The sequence below is a fragment of the Chiloscyllium plagiosum genome, unplaced genomic scaffold (assembly GCF_037043375.1).
Source record: "Chiloscyllium plagiosum isolate Xiang-an unplaced genomic scaffold, Cpla_swu_hap1 HiC_scaffold_47, whole genome shotgun sequence".
NCBI lineage: Eukaryota > Metazoa > Chordata > Chondrichthyes > Orectolobiformes > Hemiscylliidae > Chiloscyllium > Chiloscyllium plagiosum.
The window spans coordinates 9,136,574-9,155,859 of NW_028270185.1; the positions used below are offsets into that span (position 1 = coordinate 9,136,574).

The following is a 19,286-nucleotide window of genomic DNA, read 5'->3' on the forward strand; positions in this document are numbered from 1 at the left end:
TCTGGTCTCCTTCCTATCAGAAAGATGTTGTGAAACTTGAAAGGGTTCAGAAAAGATTTACAAGGATGTTGCCATGATTGGAGGATCTGAGCTACAGGGAGAGGCTGAACAGGCTGGGGCTGTTTTCCCTGGAGTGTTGGAGGCTGAGGGGTGACCTTATAGAGGTTTAAAAAATTATGAGGGGCATGGATAGGATAAATAGGCAAAGTCTTTTCCCTGGGGTGGGGGCGTCCAGAACTAGAGGGCATAGGTTTAGGGTGAGAGGGGAAAGATATGGGCGGCACGGTAGCTAGCACTGCTGCCTCACAGCGCCAGAGACCCGGGTTCAATTCCCGCCTTAGGCGACTGACTGTGTGGAGTTTGCACGTTCTCCCCGTGTCTGTGTGGGTTTCCTCCGGGTGCTCCGGTTTCCTCCCACAGTCAGGTGAATTGGCCATGCTAAATTGCCCGTAGTGTTAGGTAAGGGGTAAATGTAGGGGTATGGGTGTGTTGCGCTTCGGCAGGGCGGTGTGGACTTGTTGGGCCGAAGGGCCTGTTTCCACACTGTAAGTAATCTAATATAAAAGAGACCTAAGAGGGTGGCATGGAATGAGCTGCCAGAGGATGTGGTGGAGGCTAGCACAATTGCAACATTTAAGAGGCATTTGGATGGGTATATGAACAGGAGGGGTTTGGAGGGATATGGGCCGGGTGGTACTAGATTGGGTTGGAATATCTGGTCGACATGGATAGGTTGGACCGAAGGGTCTGTTTCCATGCCGTACATCTCTATGACTCTTACCAATTTTTATACATCAATGTCCCTTTAAAAAAACACCTGGCTGATAGTCGAAGTCTGTGGCCGCGCTGGAGCTGCTGGGAGCTGTAGTCAACAGACTCGCCTCTGTCTTGTTAAAATGGCATTTACGAACTACAACACCCAGAATCCTCCGGTGTGTAGTCCCGAACTCCGTCTTCAGGACCGGGTGGGTGGGACGCGGAAACGACATCTCCCAGCGGCCATTGCTCTAACCGGAAGTGTGCTACCTCTTCTTCCGGCGAGAGGCGAAGCGCGGGTCGGTTGCGGCAGAAGGAGCGAAGCGGCGGCGAGGGGGGACATCGAGCGCCATGTGAGTAGGTTGGGGGGGGGGGGGGGGGGGAGTGATTGAGAGATAGAGGGAGGGGCGGCGATGGCGGGGAGAAAAGAGCCGCCCCTCTCTCCTCCGCGGCACCGTTTTGCCGCTCCTCTGTCGGTAATTAGGGCACTTTTTAAGGCGTTGCTAAGGCCTGAGGCCTAGTCCGCGCAGGCCCGAAGCCTTTCCCCACCTGGGGTGATGGGGATGGGGAGGGACAGAGGACAGAAATTCTCGGTACCTAACCCCGTCCGTGGTGAGAGGGGAAGGAGCGGGGACAATATTTACCCGATTCTATCTCACTGTTTTCGCCTCGTTGTCCCATTTCACTGGTTCCTCGGACACTAGTCCTTCCCTCACCTGCCCCTTCTCTGTCCCATCCCCCTTCTCCTATCCCTCTTGGCTCTGACAAACCTGTTCAGAATTCTTTGACGGGGTAACATGGCACGTTAGACAAGGAAAGCCAGTTGATGTGATCTATTTGGATTTCCAGGTGGCTGCTAAATAAGAGGAGAGCCCATGGGTGTTAGGGGTAAGGACCTGGCATGGACAGAGGATTCCTGGTGAAGGGTTATATCCCCAACGTCGACTTCTCGCCCTCTTGATGCTGGTTGGCTTGCTGTGTTCCTCCAGCTCCTCTACTATGGATAGAGGATTGGCTGACAGGCAGAATGCAGAGAGTGGGTTAAAGGGAGCAAATTGCTGCAGATGCTGGAATCTACTGAAAACAACAAATGCTAGAGATCATAGTGGGTCAGATAGCATCTACGAAGAGAGCAAGCCTTTGTTTTGCACTTGCTGTCTCTCCATGTATGCTGTCTGACCCACTGATCTTCAGCATTATTTTGTTTTCAGTAGGGACAAAGGGATCTTTTTCAGGATGGTGACCAGTGGTTTCTGCAGGTGTCAGTGTTGAGACCATAACTGTTCATATTATTCATTAACAATTTGGGTGAAGGCACTGAGAGCATTGTTGCTAAGTTTGTAAATGATGCAAATGTAGGTGGAGGGGCAGGTAGTGTCGAGGCAGCAGGGAGGTTGCAGTAGGGCTTGGCTAGGCTAGGAGAGTGGACAAAGAAGTGGCAGATGGCATACAATTGGGAAAGTGTGAGGTTATGCACTTCGGTAGGATGAATAGCTTAAGCTATTTTCTAAATGGGGAAAGGATTCAGAAATCTGAAGCAGAAAGGCAGTTGGGAAAAAAGAGCAGTATAGCACAGGAACAGGCCCTTCAGACATCCAAGCCTGCACGGACACATTTTGTCCTTCCATAATAAAAAATGTCTTCACTCACAGAGGAATCCGTATCATAGAACATAGAAGAATACAGCGCAGTACAGGCCCTTCGGCCCTCGATGTTGCGCCGATCCAAGCCCACCTAACCTACACTAGCCCACTATCCTCCATATGCCTATCCAATGCCCGCTTAAATGCCCATAATGAGGGAGAGTCCACCACTGCTACTGGCAGGGCATTCCATGAACTCACGACTCGCTGAGTAAAGAACCTACCCCTAACATCTGTCCTATACCTACCCCCCCTTAATTTAAAGCTATGCCCCCTTGTAATAGCTGACTCCATACGTGGAAAAAGATTCTCACTGTCGACCCTATCTAAACCCCTAATCATCTTATACACCTCTATCAAGTCACCCCTAAACCTTCTTTTCTCCAATGAAAACAACCCCAAGTGCCTCAGCCTTTCCTCATACGATCTTTCTACCATACCAGGCAACATCCTGGTAAAACCCCTCTGCACCCGTTCCAGTGCCTCCACATCCTTCCTATAGTATGGTGACCAAAACTGCACACAATACTCCAGATGTGGCCGCACCAGAGTCTTATACAACTGCAACATGACCTCAGTACTCCGGAACTCAATTCCTCTACCAATAAAAGCCAGTACGCCATATGCCTTCTTCACCGCACTATTTACCTGGGTGGCAACTTTCAAAGATTTGTGTACATGGACACCAAGATTCCTCTGCTCATCCACACTACCAAGTATCCGACCGTTAGCCCAGTACCCCATCTTTTTATTACCCTTACCAAAGTGAATCACCTCACACTTAGCTACATTGAACTCCATTTGCCACCTTTCTGCCCAGTTCTGCAGCTTATCTATATCCCGCTGTAACCTGCCACATCCTTCCTCACTGTCTACAACTCCTCCGACTTTCGTATCATCCGCAAACTTACTCACCCAACCTTCTAACCCCTCCTCCAGGCCATTTATAAAAATGACAAACAACAATGGTCCCAAAACAGATCCTTGCGGAACACCGCTAGTGACGGCACTCCAAGATGAACCTTTGCCATCAACTACTACCCTCTGTCTTCTTCCAGCCAGCCAACTCCTAATCCAAACCTCCAACTCACCCTCAATGCCATACCTCCGTATTTTTTGCAGTAGTCTACCATGGGGAACCTTATCAAACGCCTTACTAAAATCCATATACACCACATCTACTGCTTTCCCCTCATCCACCTCCTTAGTCACCTTCTCAAAGAATTCAATAAGGTTTGTGAGGCACGACCTGCCCTTCACAAAACCATGCTGACTATCCTTGATCACATTATTCTTATCCAGATGTTCATAAATCCTATCCCTTACAATTCTCTCTAAGATTTTGCCCACAACAGAAGTGAGACTCACCGGCCTATAGTTACTAGGGTTATCCCTACTCCCCTTCTTGAACAAGGGAACCACATTTGCTAGCCTCCAATCTTCTGGCACTACTCCTGTAGACAACGAGGACATAAAAATCAAGGCCAATGGCTCTGCAATCTCCTCCCTTGCTTCCCAGAGAATCCTAGGATAAATGCCATCAGGCCCAGGAGACTTATCTATTTTCACCCTTTCCAGAATTTCCAACACCTCTTCTCTACATACCTCAAAGCCATCCATTCTACTTAATTGTGACTCAGTACTCACATTGACAACAATGTCCTGTTCCTGATTGAATACTGACGAAAAGTATTCATTTAGTGTCTCCCCAATCTCTTCAGCCTCCACACGCAACTTCCCACTACTATCCTTGACTGGACCTGTTCCTACCCTAGTCATTCTTTTATTCCTGACATACCTATAGAAAGCCTTAGGGTTTTCCCTAATCCTACCAACTAAGGACCTTTCATGACCCCTCCTTGCTGCTCTTAGCTCTCTCTTCAGGTCCTTCCTGGCTACCTTATAACTCTCAATCGCCCCAATTGAACCTTCACGCCTCATCTTTACATAGGCCGCCCTCTTCCATTTAACAAGGGATTCCAATTCCTTATTAAACCACGGCTCCCTCACACGACCCTTTCCTCCCTGCCTGACGGGCACATACTTATCAAGGACAATCAATAGTTGCTCCTTGAACAAGCTCCACATATCAATTACACCCTTGCCTTGAAGCTTACTTTTCCAGGCCACACATCCTAAGTCATGCCTCACAGCATCATAATTTCCCTGCCCCCATCTACAACTCTTGCCCTGTAGTGCACACTTATCCCTCTCCATCACTAGAGTAAAGGTCACCGAATTGTGGTCACTGTCCCCAAAGTGCTCACCTACCTCTAATTCTAACACCTGGCCTGGTTCATTACCCAGAACCAAATCCAGTATGGCCTCACCTCTTGTTGGCCTATCTACATATTGTGTCAGGAAACCCTCCTGCACACATTGGACAAATACTGACCCATCTAACGAACTTGAGCTATAGCTTTCCCAATTAATATCAGGAAAGTTAAAGTCCCCCATAACAACCACCCTATTACTTTCACTCTTCTCTTGAATCATCCTCGCAATCCTTTCTTCTACGTTTCTAGGACTATTAGGAGGCCTGTAAAAAAACTCCTAACAGGGTGAGCTCACCTTTCCTATTCCTAACCTCAGCCCAAACTACCTCAGATGGCGAGTCTTCATCCATCGTCCTTTCCACAGCTGTAATACTATCTTTGACAAGCAATGCCATACCTCCCCCTCTTTTACCCCCACCTCTGACCCTACTAAAACATTTAAACCCTGGAACCTGCAACAGCCAATCCTGTCCCTGTTCTACCCATGTCTCCGTAATAGCCACAACATCGAAATCCCAGGTACCAACCCACGCTGCAAGTTCACCTACCTTATTTCGTATACTTCTTGCATTGAAGTATACACACTTCAAACCACTTTCCTGTTTACAGACACCCTCCTTTGAAATTGATGCCATGTTCCTAACCTCCCTACATTCCAGGTCCTGCACCCTAAAGCTACAGTCTGTGTTCCCATGCCCCTGCAGAGTTAGTTTAAACCCCCCCCAAGAGCACTAGCAAACCTCCCACCAAGGATACTGGTGCCCCTCAGGTTCAGGTGTAGACCATCCTGTTTATAGAGGTCCCACCTTCCCCAGAAAGAACCCCAGTTATCCAAATACCGGAATCCCTCCCTCCTGCACCATCCCTGTAGCCACGCATTTAACTGTTCTCTCTCCCTATTCCTCGACTCTCTATCACGTGGCACGGGTAACAAACCAGAGACAACAACTCTGTTCGTTCTAACTCTGAGCTTCCAACCTAGCTCCCTGAAAGCCTGCCTAACATCCTCAGCGCTCCTCCTACCTATGCCATTGGTGCCAATGTGGACCACGACTTCGGGCTGCTCCCCCTCCCCCTTAAGGACCCGGAAAACACGATCAGAGACATCACGTAACCTTGCACCTGGGAGGCAACATACCAAACGTGAGTCTCTCTCGTTCCCACAAAACCTCCTATCTGTGCCCCGAACTATCGAGTCCCCAATTACTATTGCTCTGCTCTTCTCCACCCTTCCCTTCTGAGTAACGCGGACAGGCTCCGTGCCAGAGGCCTGAGCCCCGTTACTTGCCCCTGGTAAGTCGTCCCCCCCACAAGTATCCAAAACGGTATACTTGTTCTTGAGGGGAACGGCCGCAGGGGGTCCCTGCACTGGGTGCTTCCTCCCAGTCCCCCTCACTGTCACCCATCTATCTGCCATCTTTGGAGTTACTACTTCCCTAAAGCTCCGATCTATGACCCCCTCTGCCTCCCGAATGATCCTAAGTTCATCCAACTCCAGCTCCAGTTCCCTAACACGGTCTTGGAGGAGCTGGAGATGGGTGCACTTCCTGCAAGTGTTATCAGCAGGGACGTCCATGGCATCCCTCACCTCAAACATGTTGCAAGAGGAACATTGTACTGCCTTCACTGCCATCCCTCTGAAAGTAACCTTTTATAAAAAAAAAACTGGGTCTAAAGAATATAACAAGCAAAATGCAGCACTTACCTACTTACCACAACGGGTCTTATTATTTAGGTTAGAGGAGGAGGGCGGGTGGGAGACACTACCTCTGTAGTGCCTCGGGTTCTTCTCCTGCGTATCCTTCTATTTCCTTCCTATTCACGTATTTGTCCAGGTGCTTCTTGAAAACTTCTATTGAGTCTGCTTCCACCACCTCTAGTGGCGCATTCCAGGCACACGCACCATCTTTTGAGAGAAAAACTTGCCTTGCGCATCTCTTTTAAGACACCACCCACAGACAGACAGACAGACACTGTGTCTCCGAGTACGTGACCCCTCCACCCTGAGAAAGCGCCTCTTAATTTCCACTCTATCCATGCCATTCCCAATCTTTTAAACCTCTATCGATTGCCCCTCAACCTCCTGCATTCCAGTGAAAACAAATGCAGTCTATCCAATCTTTCTTCATAGCTAAAATCTCCCATACTAGGCAAAAACCTGGTGAACCTTCTGCTGTGGCCAGAACTGTACGCAACATTTCTAGTTCCAAAAGCAGCAGCATAACTTGCCTATCCTTATACTCCATGCCACTTCCAAAGAAGGCGAGCATGCCACAGGCATTTTTTACTACCTTCTCTACCTATGCTGCCCCCTTCAGTGACCTGTGGAGCTGCACACCCTGATCCCTCCGCATATCAATACCCTCCAAAGGGTTCAGCCATGCACTGTATAATTTCCACCTGTACTGGACCTTGCAAAATGCATCACCGCACATTTAGAGTCTTAGAGATGTACAGCACAGAAACAGAACCTTCGGTCCAACTCAATGCTAACCAGATATTGCAAATTAATCTAGACCCATTTGCCAGCACTTGGCCCACATACGTCTAAACCCTTTCTATTTGACTGGATTAAACTCCACCTGCCATTTTCTGCCCATGCCTCCAACTGATCTATATCCTGCTGTATCCTCTGACAATCTTCCTCACTATTCACAACTCCACCAATCTTTGTGTCATCCACAGACTTACTAATTAGACCAGCTACGTTTTCCTTCAAATCATTTATGTAGACCACGAGCAGCACAGTCCCAGTCATTCTCTTAAGGGAGTCTAAGTCATTCTGTTAGGGTTAACATGCAGGTTCACTTGGCAGTTAGGAAGGTAGATGCAGTGTTAGCAGTCATTTCAAGAGGGCTAACACTGTTAGCATTCATTTCAAGAATGGAAATGCAGTGATGCATTGCTGAAGCTTCATAAGGCTCTGGTCAACTGCATTTGGAATGTTGTGAGCAGTATGGGCCCGTACCTAAGGAAGAAGGTTGAGGATGTAGGTTTGCTCGCTGAGCTGGAAGGTTCATTTTCAGACGTTTCGTCATCATGCTAGGTAACCTCTTCTTCAGTACCCACCAAATGAAGCACTGGTGGTGTAGAAAGCAGGCTACACCACCAGTGCTTCATTTGGAGGCTCACTGAAGATGTTACCTGGCATGGTGCCAAAATGTCTGAAAACTAACCTTCCAGCTCAGCGAGCAAACCTACATGCAGAACCTCAACCTGAGCTACAAATCTTCTCAAAACTTGGGACAAGGTTGAGGCTGGCTTTAAGCAGGTCCAGAGGAGTTTTACAAGAATGATCCCAGGAATTGTTATATGAGGAATGATTGACAACTCTGGGTCTCTATTTGATGGAGTTTAGAAGGATAAGGGGGGCTCTGATTTGAAACATACAGAATGCTGAGGGGTCTGGATAAAGTGGATGTGGAGAAAATATTTCCAGTAGTAGGAGAAACTAGGACCCAAAGATAGTGTCAAAGAGTGTGATGCTGGAAAGGCGCAGCAGGAGAATCGACGTTTTGGGCATAAGCTCTGCATCAGGAGGCATGATGAGCAGAAACTTTTCATCGTCATACTCTTCGACTCTGATTTCCAACACCTGCAGTTGTCACTTTCTCCCAAAAGTACAATGTCAGAGTGAACGGGTGACCCTTAGAACTGAGATGAGAAGGAATTTCTTCAGCCTGCGGGTAATGAATCTGTGGAACTCATTACTGCAGAGGGTTGTGGAGGCCAAGTCATTGAGTGTATTTATGACAGAGAGATAGTTTGTTGATTGATAGGAGGAATCAAAGGTTATGGGCAGAAGGCAGGAGGTTGGGGTTGAGGAACGTAACAGCCATTGTTGAATGATGGAAATTGTGCTGCTCTTTCATATGGTCTTATGGCCCTCACTGCCCCACACTGACCCTCTTGCCTCACCGTTTCTCCCTCCCCCAACTTTGTCCTCTCATCACCTCATTCAACTTACTCAATTTATATTACCTTTTCCATATCGTTTCCTGTGCTGTTAAGGGAAGGCATTTGTTCAGTTTCTTTATTACAGTAGTTGGAATTAGCTGTCTGACCAGAGTCCTGTTCCAATGGGTGTTACGTGTTCTGGCCTGTACCTTGAGCTTTCCTAACTGAGACCCTGATTAACTTATTTCCATGATGGGAGAAGCTGAACTTTTGTGCTATAATTCAACGACAGTCTAGTTGAGGCAGGCATGATGTCTGGTGATGTTACAGATTAATGATGGCGTTAATGTGTGATTGGATACTTGTTGCGGGATTAAACAGATCACCAAGTTGAGCAAATTAGTTTGATTTTGGATTGTTGCCAGAAGATGGCGAGAGTGGATACTGGCAAGGGAGAAGAGTTTGGAGTGAAACTGAACACATTGTCTTCAAAATTAATGTTTAACTGGAAGAAATTCTGCAGATCCAGTATTGGATGTCAAATGCACAATAAGGAGTGGAGCAGTGAGTGAGATGTTCGTAAGATTCAGCTGAATGTCATCATTGTACAGGTGAAAACTGTCTGTGTGTATGATCGGAGGCTAAGGATCTATATCCTTGGGGTGAGAGGTATAATTATGATCATCTGTTCTTGGGAAAGGACCGTCTAACATCCTTTTAGATATGTGATCTCTGGTTTTTGTGAACTTCTGTAAACTTGTTTGAAAATATCCCAAAGCCTGTATCATTTTAAAAAGAATAAATTCAGACTTTGGAGATTTATAAATAATGGAGCTTTTTTAAAGTGTGTATGTTTTGGGATGTTAGTTGAGTTGGTGGGAACTTTCTAAAATAAATACTGGGAGCATTCCGACATACAGCGTATATAATCCCTTTCACTCAAGTAGTTGCCTTGCAGGCTTCACTATATTTGTATAGATTCTGTCTTTGCCATTCTAACATTGGTTTTTTGCTATGGTGATGGACTTAATTGCTTTCCTGGGTTTTGTCCAAGCAAAATTTGTGGCATCAACATGATCCAGTTCAGAATAATCCTGCTCTGGTTGTAGGTTCAAGCTCCTGATTGATTTTTAAGGAATCTGGGTTAAGTTTCACAAGGTTGATTTGAGTGGGGTACCATTCATAGAGTCATACGGCATGCAAATAGGTGCTTTAGTCCAACTTGTCCATGCCGACCAGGTATTCCAAACTGAACTCGTCCCACTTGCCAACATTTGGCCATAAACCTCAACCTTTCCAATGTGAAAGCATTGCCCATTGGATCCCTTTTAAATCATTCCCCACTCACCTTAAACCTATCCCTGACCATTGGAAAAAAGACCTCAGCAATTCACCTTATCTATGCCCCTCATGACCTTATAAACCTCTAGAAAGGTCACCCCTCAGCCTCTGACGTTCCAGGGTAAAAAGGTCCTAGGCTGTCTAGCCACCTCTTATAATTCCAGTCCCGGCAACATTTTGTCAATTTTTTCTGCATCCTTTCTAGTTTAACAACGTCTTTCCTGTAACAGAATTATAAGCAATAATATAAAAGTAACCTCACTTATGTCTTGTCCAGCTTGTTCCAGCTCCTATACTCAATGCTCTGACAAATGAAGGCAAGCGTGCCAAATACGACCTTCACCACAATATCTACATGCGATGCTAGTTTCAAGGAACTATGAACCCACATGCTGAGGTCCCTCTGTTCAACAACATGCCCCAGCACTCTACTGTTAACTGTGTAATTCCTGCCTTGGTTTGCCTTATCAAAATGCGCACCTCACATTTATCGAAATTAAACTCCGTCTGCTACTTCTCAGCCCATTGGCCCACCTCATCAAGATCTCGTACTTTGCGATAACCTCCTTCAGTGGCCACAGTACCACCAATTTTGGTATCATCCACAAACTTATTAACCCTACCCACTATATTTTCATCCAAATCTTTGATATAATGACAAACAGCCATGGACCCAAAACTAATTCTTGCAATGCATCACTAATCACGGGCCTCCAGTCCGGATGATAGCCCTCTGCCTTCTACCATCAAGCCAATATTGTATCCAGTTGGCTAGTTCTCACTGGATCCAATGTGATCTGACCTGAACCAACCATGTCTACCATGTGGGATATTGTCAAAGACCTACAGAAGTCAAAATAGTGTGTCAAATTTTTCATGGCTTTGTTCAGAGGAGAACAGGCAGTTCACATCATGCCATGATTGAACATTAAGAACACTAAAAACAAGAGCAAGTGTAGTCCATTGGTCTGGTCCATAATTCATTCCAATCATGGCTGATTTTTGACTTCAAATCCATCCTCCCACCCATTACCCATCTTCCCTGATTCCGTGAGAGACTAAAACATTGTCTATCCCAGCCTTGTATATTTTCAACAATGGAGCATTCGCAACCTTCTGAGGTAGTGTTCCAAAGATTCAACCCTTTGAAGTAATTTGTCTTCTCCTCAATCCGAAATGTGCAGTCCTTCTCCTGAAACTGTGCCATGTTTGGGATTCTCCAGCTTGAGTGGGAGGGGAAAACACAATCTCCATTCAGGATTCCCCTAGTTTTCGAGCATTCCCTTTACGCAATTTGGCTTTTACGAAAGAGCTACATTAGTACTGGCTTTTGCAAATCCGGAGAGGATTTTCATTTTTATGAAAATCGGAGAAACGTTTTCCCCATATAAATCATGCACCTTCGCTTTATGCCATTTTCTGCTTACGAGAGGTTTCCTGGAAACGTTGTACTTTCGGATAGCAGGGGCTACCTGTATTTGTCCTGTCAACCCCCTTCAGAGTCTTTTAATATTTCAGTGAAACTGCCCCTCAGCTAATAATGGATGATTGTTGCATGTTTATATGTGGGACATGCCTTTTGTGAAACCCAACTGGAGCTTTCTGATGTGGAGTATGATATGCTATAATGATTGATGTAACCTCCAGAATTAATCAAGTTAATTAAGATTCTGCTACCGCAATCTTCCCAGTTGATGGGACAGCAAGGACTGACTTGCTCTAGGACTTTACTGGGGCTTTCCACAGGGGAGTTTTTTTGATTCATTCATGGGATGTGGGCACTGCTGGTTAGGCCAGCATTTATTGCCCATCCCTAGTTGCCCAAAGGATAGTTAAGAATCAGTCATATTGCTGTGGATACGGAGTCACATATAGGCCAGATTGAATAAGAAAGGCAGTTTCCTTCCCGAATAGGCATCGGTGGATGGGATGGGATTTTCCAACAATCCATATCATTTGAATATTTTATTAAATTCAAATTCCACCATCTACCATAGCAGGATTCAAACTCTGGACCTTACCTGGTATCCTGGATTAGTGGTCCAGCGAGAATGCCACTAGTTCATTGGTGCCATGTGATACACTACACTGACAACTTTGGAATGGGCCAACTTGTTTTATTCCAAAATCCAGAGAGCATATACCCACTTTACTTGGCCTTTTAGCGTAGGCTTACCCTCTCATCTTGGTGACCAGTTGAATGAAAGTTTTTTCTATTGACTTCAGAGGAGGCTATCCATTTGTAAATGCAGAGACCAAAACTGCACATAGCAGTTACCCAATCAGCAGTATCTTGCCATTCAGTCGCCATTTCCACAGTCTTGCTGTGCTTTTGTCTACATAACAGCAGTATTGCCCTTCAAAAGAAGTCTTGAGTTGGTTATTCAGAGCATTCTGAAGCTGTGCTGAGAATTGGAAGGTCCCTTAATCATTAGACCCTCTTTGATATATCACTCTGCCGTCTTATTATGTTTGACTCTCCACTATTGGATCCTTAATGATGAATCTTTGAAATAATCCTTCTAGGAGTCTGCTAAACAAGCCGAAGAGTGAGATGACTCCTGAGGAGCTTCAGAAGAGAGAGGAGGAGGAGTTTAACACAGGGCCACTCTCTGTTCTGACACAGTCCGTGAAAAACAACACGCAGGTCCTTATCAACTGTCGCAACAACAAGAAGCTGCTTGGCAGAGTCAAAGCCTTTGACAGGTAGGCTCATTGTGATCACTGCTGCTCTGTCTACTCTTGCTTTCCAACTATATTGGCAGCCCCCCCCCCCCCCCGCCCCATCAAAAATGTATGTTATGGGAGGAATGTTCACCGTTAGGTTTTAACATGTGACATCTATGACATTTTTGGCACAACCAAAATGCAGCAGAGTGGCAAGTAGCTTGATATTATTTTATATATTCCTACAGGTATTGAGGAATATGGGGGGAAAATGTGGGAGTGTGGTATTGAGGTTGAGGATCAGTTATGCTCATGCTGAATCATAAAGCAGGCTTGAAAGGCTGCTGGCCTACTTGTGCTCTGGTTTTCTATTTATCTGCAGCATTAATCAAATTGCTGCTATCTCAGAGCATTACTGCGACAGATTGCATATAAGTCTTTCACCTTCACCCAGCAATGAACCTTACAGTTGTCCTGCGTTTGCAGATGTATTGAAATTACATAAAATTCTGGTCTAGTGACATTTCTTTTTAAAAAAAACGAACGAGGAACAAGTCAGGAATTTAATCTATCATTGTCATCCTTTCCTGGAATAGTATTAACTTTGTGGTCTGTCTGCAGTCGAGTCACAATGGGCTTTACCTGTGGACTAGTGAAGTTCTGGTATGCAGAGCACCTGGTGCTGGAAGCTTGCCCCGTGGGGAAGGTTTGGGCCTTAACTTTAGTGTAGAGACAGCATTGAAATATCTTTGTTTGCTGCCTTCTACCTGCATGGTAAAACTCTGCATGTTGTTTGTCAGCACAAGTGCATTATAAATGAGAAGCCTGTGGCTTTATGTCAAGACAAATAGGAAGGGTTTGGAGCGATATGGGCTGGGTACTGGCAGGTGGGACTAGATTGGATTGGGATATCTGGTTGGCATGGGTGGTATGGACCAAAGGGTCTGTTTCAATGCTGTACATCGCTGTGATTCTATATCTTGCCTTGTGTGTCAAATAGACTTGTTGTGGTGTTATGACTCAAGAGTCATAGAGACGTAGAGTACTGAATCAGACCCTTTGGTCTAACTCATCCATGCCAATCAGATAAATTAATTTAGTCCCATTTGCCAGCATTTGGCCTGTATTCCTCTAAACCCTGTTCATGTACCTATCCAAATGCCTTTTAAATGCTGTAATTGTACCTGCCTCCACCATCTCCTATTGCAGCTCATTCTCTTCACCCAATCCACCGAACATTTGTCAGTGTTCTATTTGTGCGTCCGAGCTGGTTGAATTGTGGTACTTTGTCGCTGCAGATCCCACCACTCTGTGTCTGATTAGCGTCTGATTACTTCCATTCAGTGGTATCCCTTATGATCTGTCGAATGACTGACAGCTGGACTTATTCCAGCTCCACCTTAAACTTTGGAAAGAAACTATATGGACTGACACCGGGGCGGCACGGTCGCTCAGTGGTTAGTACTGCTGCCTCACAGCACCAGGGTCCCATGTTTGATTCCAGCCTCAGGCAACTGTCTGTGTGGCGTTTGCACATTCTCCCTTTGTCTGCGTGGGTTAGCTCCGGGTGCTCCAGTTTCCTCCCACAGTCCAAAGATGTGCAGTTTAGGTGAATTGGCCATGCTAAATTGCCCATGGTGTTAGTTGCATTAGTCAGGGGTAAGTATAGAGTAGGGGAATGGATCTAGGTGGGTTACTGTTCGGCGGGTCGGTGTGGACTTGTTGGGCCAAAGGCCCTGCTTCCACACTGTAGGTAATCTAATCTAATCATTTCCTCTCACCGCAATGGGGAAGAGATTGAGTTAATGTTAGATCCATCCCAAAAAGTAACAGGTTTTGAAATGACCTGTTCCAATTCCAGGTTAAGATACTCTCTCAGCCTGATAGTGCACACTCTTATAGGCATCTGACAGCAGAGTTGATGAGATGCCAGTGCAGATTTCTGAATCATCCTCTGCTCATGAAGAATAGAATAAACTAACTTAATTTATTTCTCTACTGCTTTGTATCACTGATCTTTGTAACACTGTCCATCAGTGAGGGCAATATTATAAAAATTTGGCTAGCACTCCACCTCTGGAACCTGGACAGAATTCCAGTCCTGACTGATAGGGATGTGATTTTCACCCCGTTTCGTGGCAGTGAACTTTATTTCAGGCAGTTACAATAGATTGGCAAGTGATTCGTTGAATGGATGTGACTGGTAGCAGCTCTGGAAGTGGCAAATCTTTACGCAGGGAGTGTTAAAGCTTTGGAATTTGCAACCTGATAGGTTTTCAGTCAAGAATTAGGTGAGTACGTGAAAACAAAAGTAAATTGCAAGGATGCAGAGGAGGGCTGGGCTGTCGAGGTTACTGTTTGGAGGAGCTGGTTAAGGCTAGCTGTAATGAATATCTGCCTCTTCCACTTCAGTTATTAATGGGTTTTGGAGCCCTCGCATAAAAATGACCACGGTTGGTGTTAAATTGTTAACACTCACTGACAAGGTGCCAGGTTGGTAAAGGAAACTGAAATGTCACTGGTCTAGACAGGAGGTACATTTTTGCTTTATGTGATGAACTTCTGATGAAAGAATTTGCAACAAGTGGGGAAATATTTTAATTTCCCACTCCCCACCTCAAGGAAGTAAGTCAAAATATATATCCTCATTGCTGTTCCTTAAAAATCACATGGTTAAGGTGTCGTATTTGACAGGGTAGTTTCTGACTGATGTCCTGCAGTCTACACTGGGTATTGAGCACAATGTTAATGTTCTTGCTGTATGTAGCAGCTGATAAAACTAACAGTGATAACTTGACCCTTTTTAAGCCTGGAAATGCATCTCTCTCCTATTTGTTATCTGTTACAACCTTGTCACTAAGGTAATCAGATTTCAACCAGTTCATTGTGCCTTTTTAGGTACAACTGTGTCTTTTGCCTTACTTCCTTGTTCCTCCTTCAAAGACCAACGGTTTTTATTTTCAATTCCTTTTCCAAGTTTACTGTGAAATCTGCAAGTGGTATTTCTGTAATGGATCTGGTAGCAATGTTTGCTACTGTAGGTGGCCTGTGATAAGAAACACTGACACTATTTTGTGTGGACTGCATCTATATTACTGTCTGTAAGTGCAGTATTTTGCCTTTCTTATGGTTCCAACTTTGGCGCAATGCATCTGTAGCTATGGATCGTGCAAGTTCTGAAGGGGCAGCCTGGTTTGCCTTTGGGTGCATGATATGTTTTGGGTCAAAGGGCATGTGGAGCAAGGGAAGCACTTGCAGGGAATCTCCACTACATGCAGTGAGAGCGATTATGATCTGCAGTACCATTGGGGTCCTGAATTGTGTTGCATTGACGAGGTGTGTTATTGGAAGGAATTTCTGTTCTGAAGAGCTCTCAAAAATTCTCACCTATTTCCTGTTCCAGACATTGCAACATGGTGCTAGAAAACGTCAAAGAAATGTGGACTGAGGTACCCAAGAGTGGGAAAGGCAAGAAGAAGTCCAAACCAGTTAACAAGGACCGATACATCTCCAAGATGTTCCTCCGAGGGGATTCGGTGATTGTTGTTCTTAGAAATCCATTGATTACTGGCAAATGAAATGGCTGCTTTTGTGAGAATTGTAACTTATGACACTGAGTGGAAAATTCTAAACCAATAACAAGCCTAGTTCTTTTATTTTGTTTCTTAAGTCGGGCCCTGACATTGCATTTTTGTTGTGGACTTTACTTTGTAATAAAATGCATTTTGTGTACATACTGTTTCTTTAGCTTAAGCTGAATTTCAATTGTCAGGTATTGACTCCGGTCTTTTTGAAACTCAACTCCTTTGAGTCCTGATGGATGGCTGTTTCAATCTGATCAATGCACCAGAAACAGCCTGGCATTGCATGTCTCTCCCTTTTTTAAGAATACTTCATGTAGCTGTTAGTGGTGTATAAGGCATGACCGAGTATCATTGCCTATACGGAAGCAGTTCTTCTTCCCTATGTTTTGAATCCCAGCACCTGGCTCTGGGACCACTTGGCACATCTCTTGCATGTAAGTACTTGGAGTTGTGCCATTTTAAACATTAGTTTGTTATTGTCTATACAATCAGGAAAATGCCATTAAAATGGTGATGATTAGTTATTCACTGCATAAGCATTGAGTAAACATGACAGCACTGATCTTGCATCCTGCAGGTGGATGCTTCCTGAAGGCTGAGTAGAGACGCAGATACAAATATCCAGACCCCAGTACCCACCTTAACTGGGTTGCCAAGCGATAATGCAATGTAACTTTGGTTTGGTGCACTGAATTGTTTGTTGAAATGTGCTGCTCACTGTCACCTGGCTTTGTTAAAGCCTTGTTAATTGTCTACCAACCAACTAGATCTTCCTTCAGACAAGCTGATTGCATTAGTTTCCACTTTACTCTCCTAGATCAAGGTGGTTTAAAATGCGGTGCTTGGGGAAAGCAGTTCATGACCAAATCAAGCCTCAGTAATTACAGAGTAGGTGGGTCTGCAACCAATCTGCCTTGCCTGTTTCACAATTGGTATTGGCTGTCTTGTCACTCTGGGGCAAGATTCTTTCCACATTGGCCTGTCAGGATAGTAGCTAGAATGGTTCTGGATCCCACACAGGGTGTCACCTGTAGCTTGGCTGATCATTAACCTTCTCAGGAGTGTCAATCATGAGTCCCATTCCATGAGCCTCAATTACTGCAATAAAGACACTGAAAATTGCAATTTATTGCAAGACTTTAAATACTCTGCACTATTAAGGTTCCTGCTTGATTTGCTTTTTACTTGGTGCAGTTTGTCCCATTGTTGGAACAGATTACAGAATTTTGCATTCATCACTGCAAGTTACCCTAATTTTTAGTAACCTAGAAGCAGATTGAGTGCTTACCAGTGACCCATGACTGAAATATGACAAATCCTTGTGGTATTTTCACAATTCTAATTATATTTTTAAAACTTAGCCAATTATACCTCAATATAGTTTGTGAATAGTTCTGTTCTTGCCATTTTCAGCCATTTAAAAACCACTTCACACTGTGGGTTGACCCTGATTTAAATACTGCTTTTGTTCACTGCGATAAACTCACTTTCAGTTGTAATCATACTTTATTAAGTCAGCTTGAATAATTATGAAAGTATAATGTTGTTTCAAACAAATCTGTCAAAGTTGAACTGCAAACAGCTGAAAAGTTCAGTGTGTACCAAGTTTCTGTTCTCAGCCCCTTCCTTTGCAGCAATTGACAACTTGTGCAAGTCCAGAAAAGTAGCTGAACAACCTCCACCTCCTCTGCTTCAAACAAATCTGGCAACACAGAGCATGGAAGCAAATCACTGTGTGGGATCCTTTGACTGGGGCATATGAGCTGAATGGGCAGTCACGTTCCTGTGGATGGGTTAGACTGAAGGGTCTGTTTCCATGCTGTACATCTCTATGACTCTAGTGCTCCGTGACCAGTGAGCTGTCAGCATAAGACCAACAGGGTCCCCACATTGGTGACATATGGATTCCTGCAAACCGGACCTCCGATTGACCAGGATTGGATTTGATGCATGGCAAGACCGCAAAAGGCTACAGATTGGAGGGATTTGGGAGTTCTTGTTCATAAGTTGCAAAAAAGATCCTAAGACATAGCAGAATTATATCATTCAGCCCATTGAGTCTGCTTCACTGTTCAATCGTGGCTGATAGGTTTCTCAACCCCATTTTCCTGCCTTCTCTCCGTAATCCTTGATTCCCTTACTAATCAAGAACCTATCTATTTCTGTCTTAAATCCGTTCAATGACTTGGCCCCGACAGCCCTTTGTGGCAATGAGGTCCACAGATTGACTGCCCTCTAGCTGAAGACATTTGTCCTCATCTCAGTCCTAAAGGTCATCCCTTCACTCTGTGGCTGTGCCTTTGGGTCCTAGTCTCTCTCAGGAGTGGGAATGTCTCCATTCCTACACTATCCAGTCCAATTGCTTAGTTTCAATCAGATCACTCCTCATCCTTCTAACCTCCATTGAGTATAAACCCAGAATGCTCAAAGCTCCTCATATACAAGCCTTTCATCCCTGGGATCATTCTCGTAAACCTTCTCTGGACCCACTCCAAACTTTCCTTAGATACAGGGACTGTAACTACTCGCAATATTCCAGATGTGGCCTTATACAGCCTGAGCAATATGTCTCTGCTCTTGTATTCTAGCCCTCTTGAAATGAATGCGAGCTTTGAATTTGCCCTCTTTAAAAAGCTAACAACCAAATTTACTGGATGATTGGAAAAGTAAATGGAGTATTGTCATTTATTTCAAAGTGAACGAAAAGGGAGGTTTTGCTAAGACTGTAAAAGGCACTTTCACACCAAAACTGGAATGCTGTGAACATTTTTGGCCCCATATCTAAGGAATAGTGGAGGCAGTCCAGAGAAGATTGACTAAGTTGATACCAGCTATGAAGGGACTGTCTTGTGAGGGGAGGTTGAGTAGATTCTGTCTGTATTTATTGGAATATAAAAGAATGAGAGGTGACCTTGTTGAAATATATAAAAGTTTTGTGAGATTTGACAGGGTAGATGGGGAAAGGCTTCCTTCAAAGTTTGGGAGAAGATTTGTAGCTCGGGTGCTCATTGTTGTGGTTCTGTTTGCCGAGCTGGGAATTTATGTTGCAGACATTTCGTCCCCTTCCTTCCTCTTGTTGGAGAATCTAGAACCATTGGGCATAATGTTCGAATAGGGGGCCA

General features: G+C 44.9%; 1 protein-coding gene across 2 annotated transcripts; it reads left to right on the forward strand.

Moving 5' to 3' along the window:
- Positions 1 to 1,025: 1,025 nt before the first annotated feature.
- snrpd2 (small nuclear ribonucleoprotein D2 polypeptide) lies at positions 1,026 to 16,312 on the forward strand. 2 transcript variants are annotated; one of them, XM_043680866.2, is made up of 3 exons: positions 1,026 to 1,109; positions 12,440 to 12,619; positions 15,984 to 16,312. In XM_043680866.2, coding segments are annotated over exons 1-3 (357 nt in total). In that variant the 5' UTR covers positions 1,026 to 1,107; the 3' UTR covers positions 16,159 to 16,312. The 2 variants fall into 2 exon arrangements, with proteins under 2 accessions (XP_043536801.1, XP_087839991.1); XM_087983865.1 differs by lacking the exon at positions 1,026 to 1,109 and adding an exon at positions 5,671 to 5,818.
- The last annotated feature ends 2,974 nt before the right edge of the window (positions 16,313 to 19,286 follow it).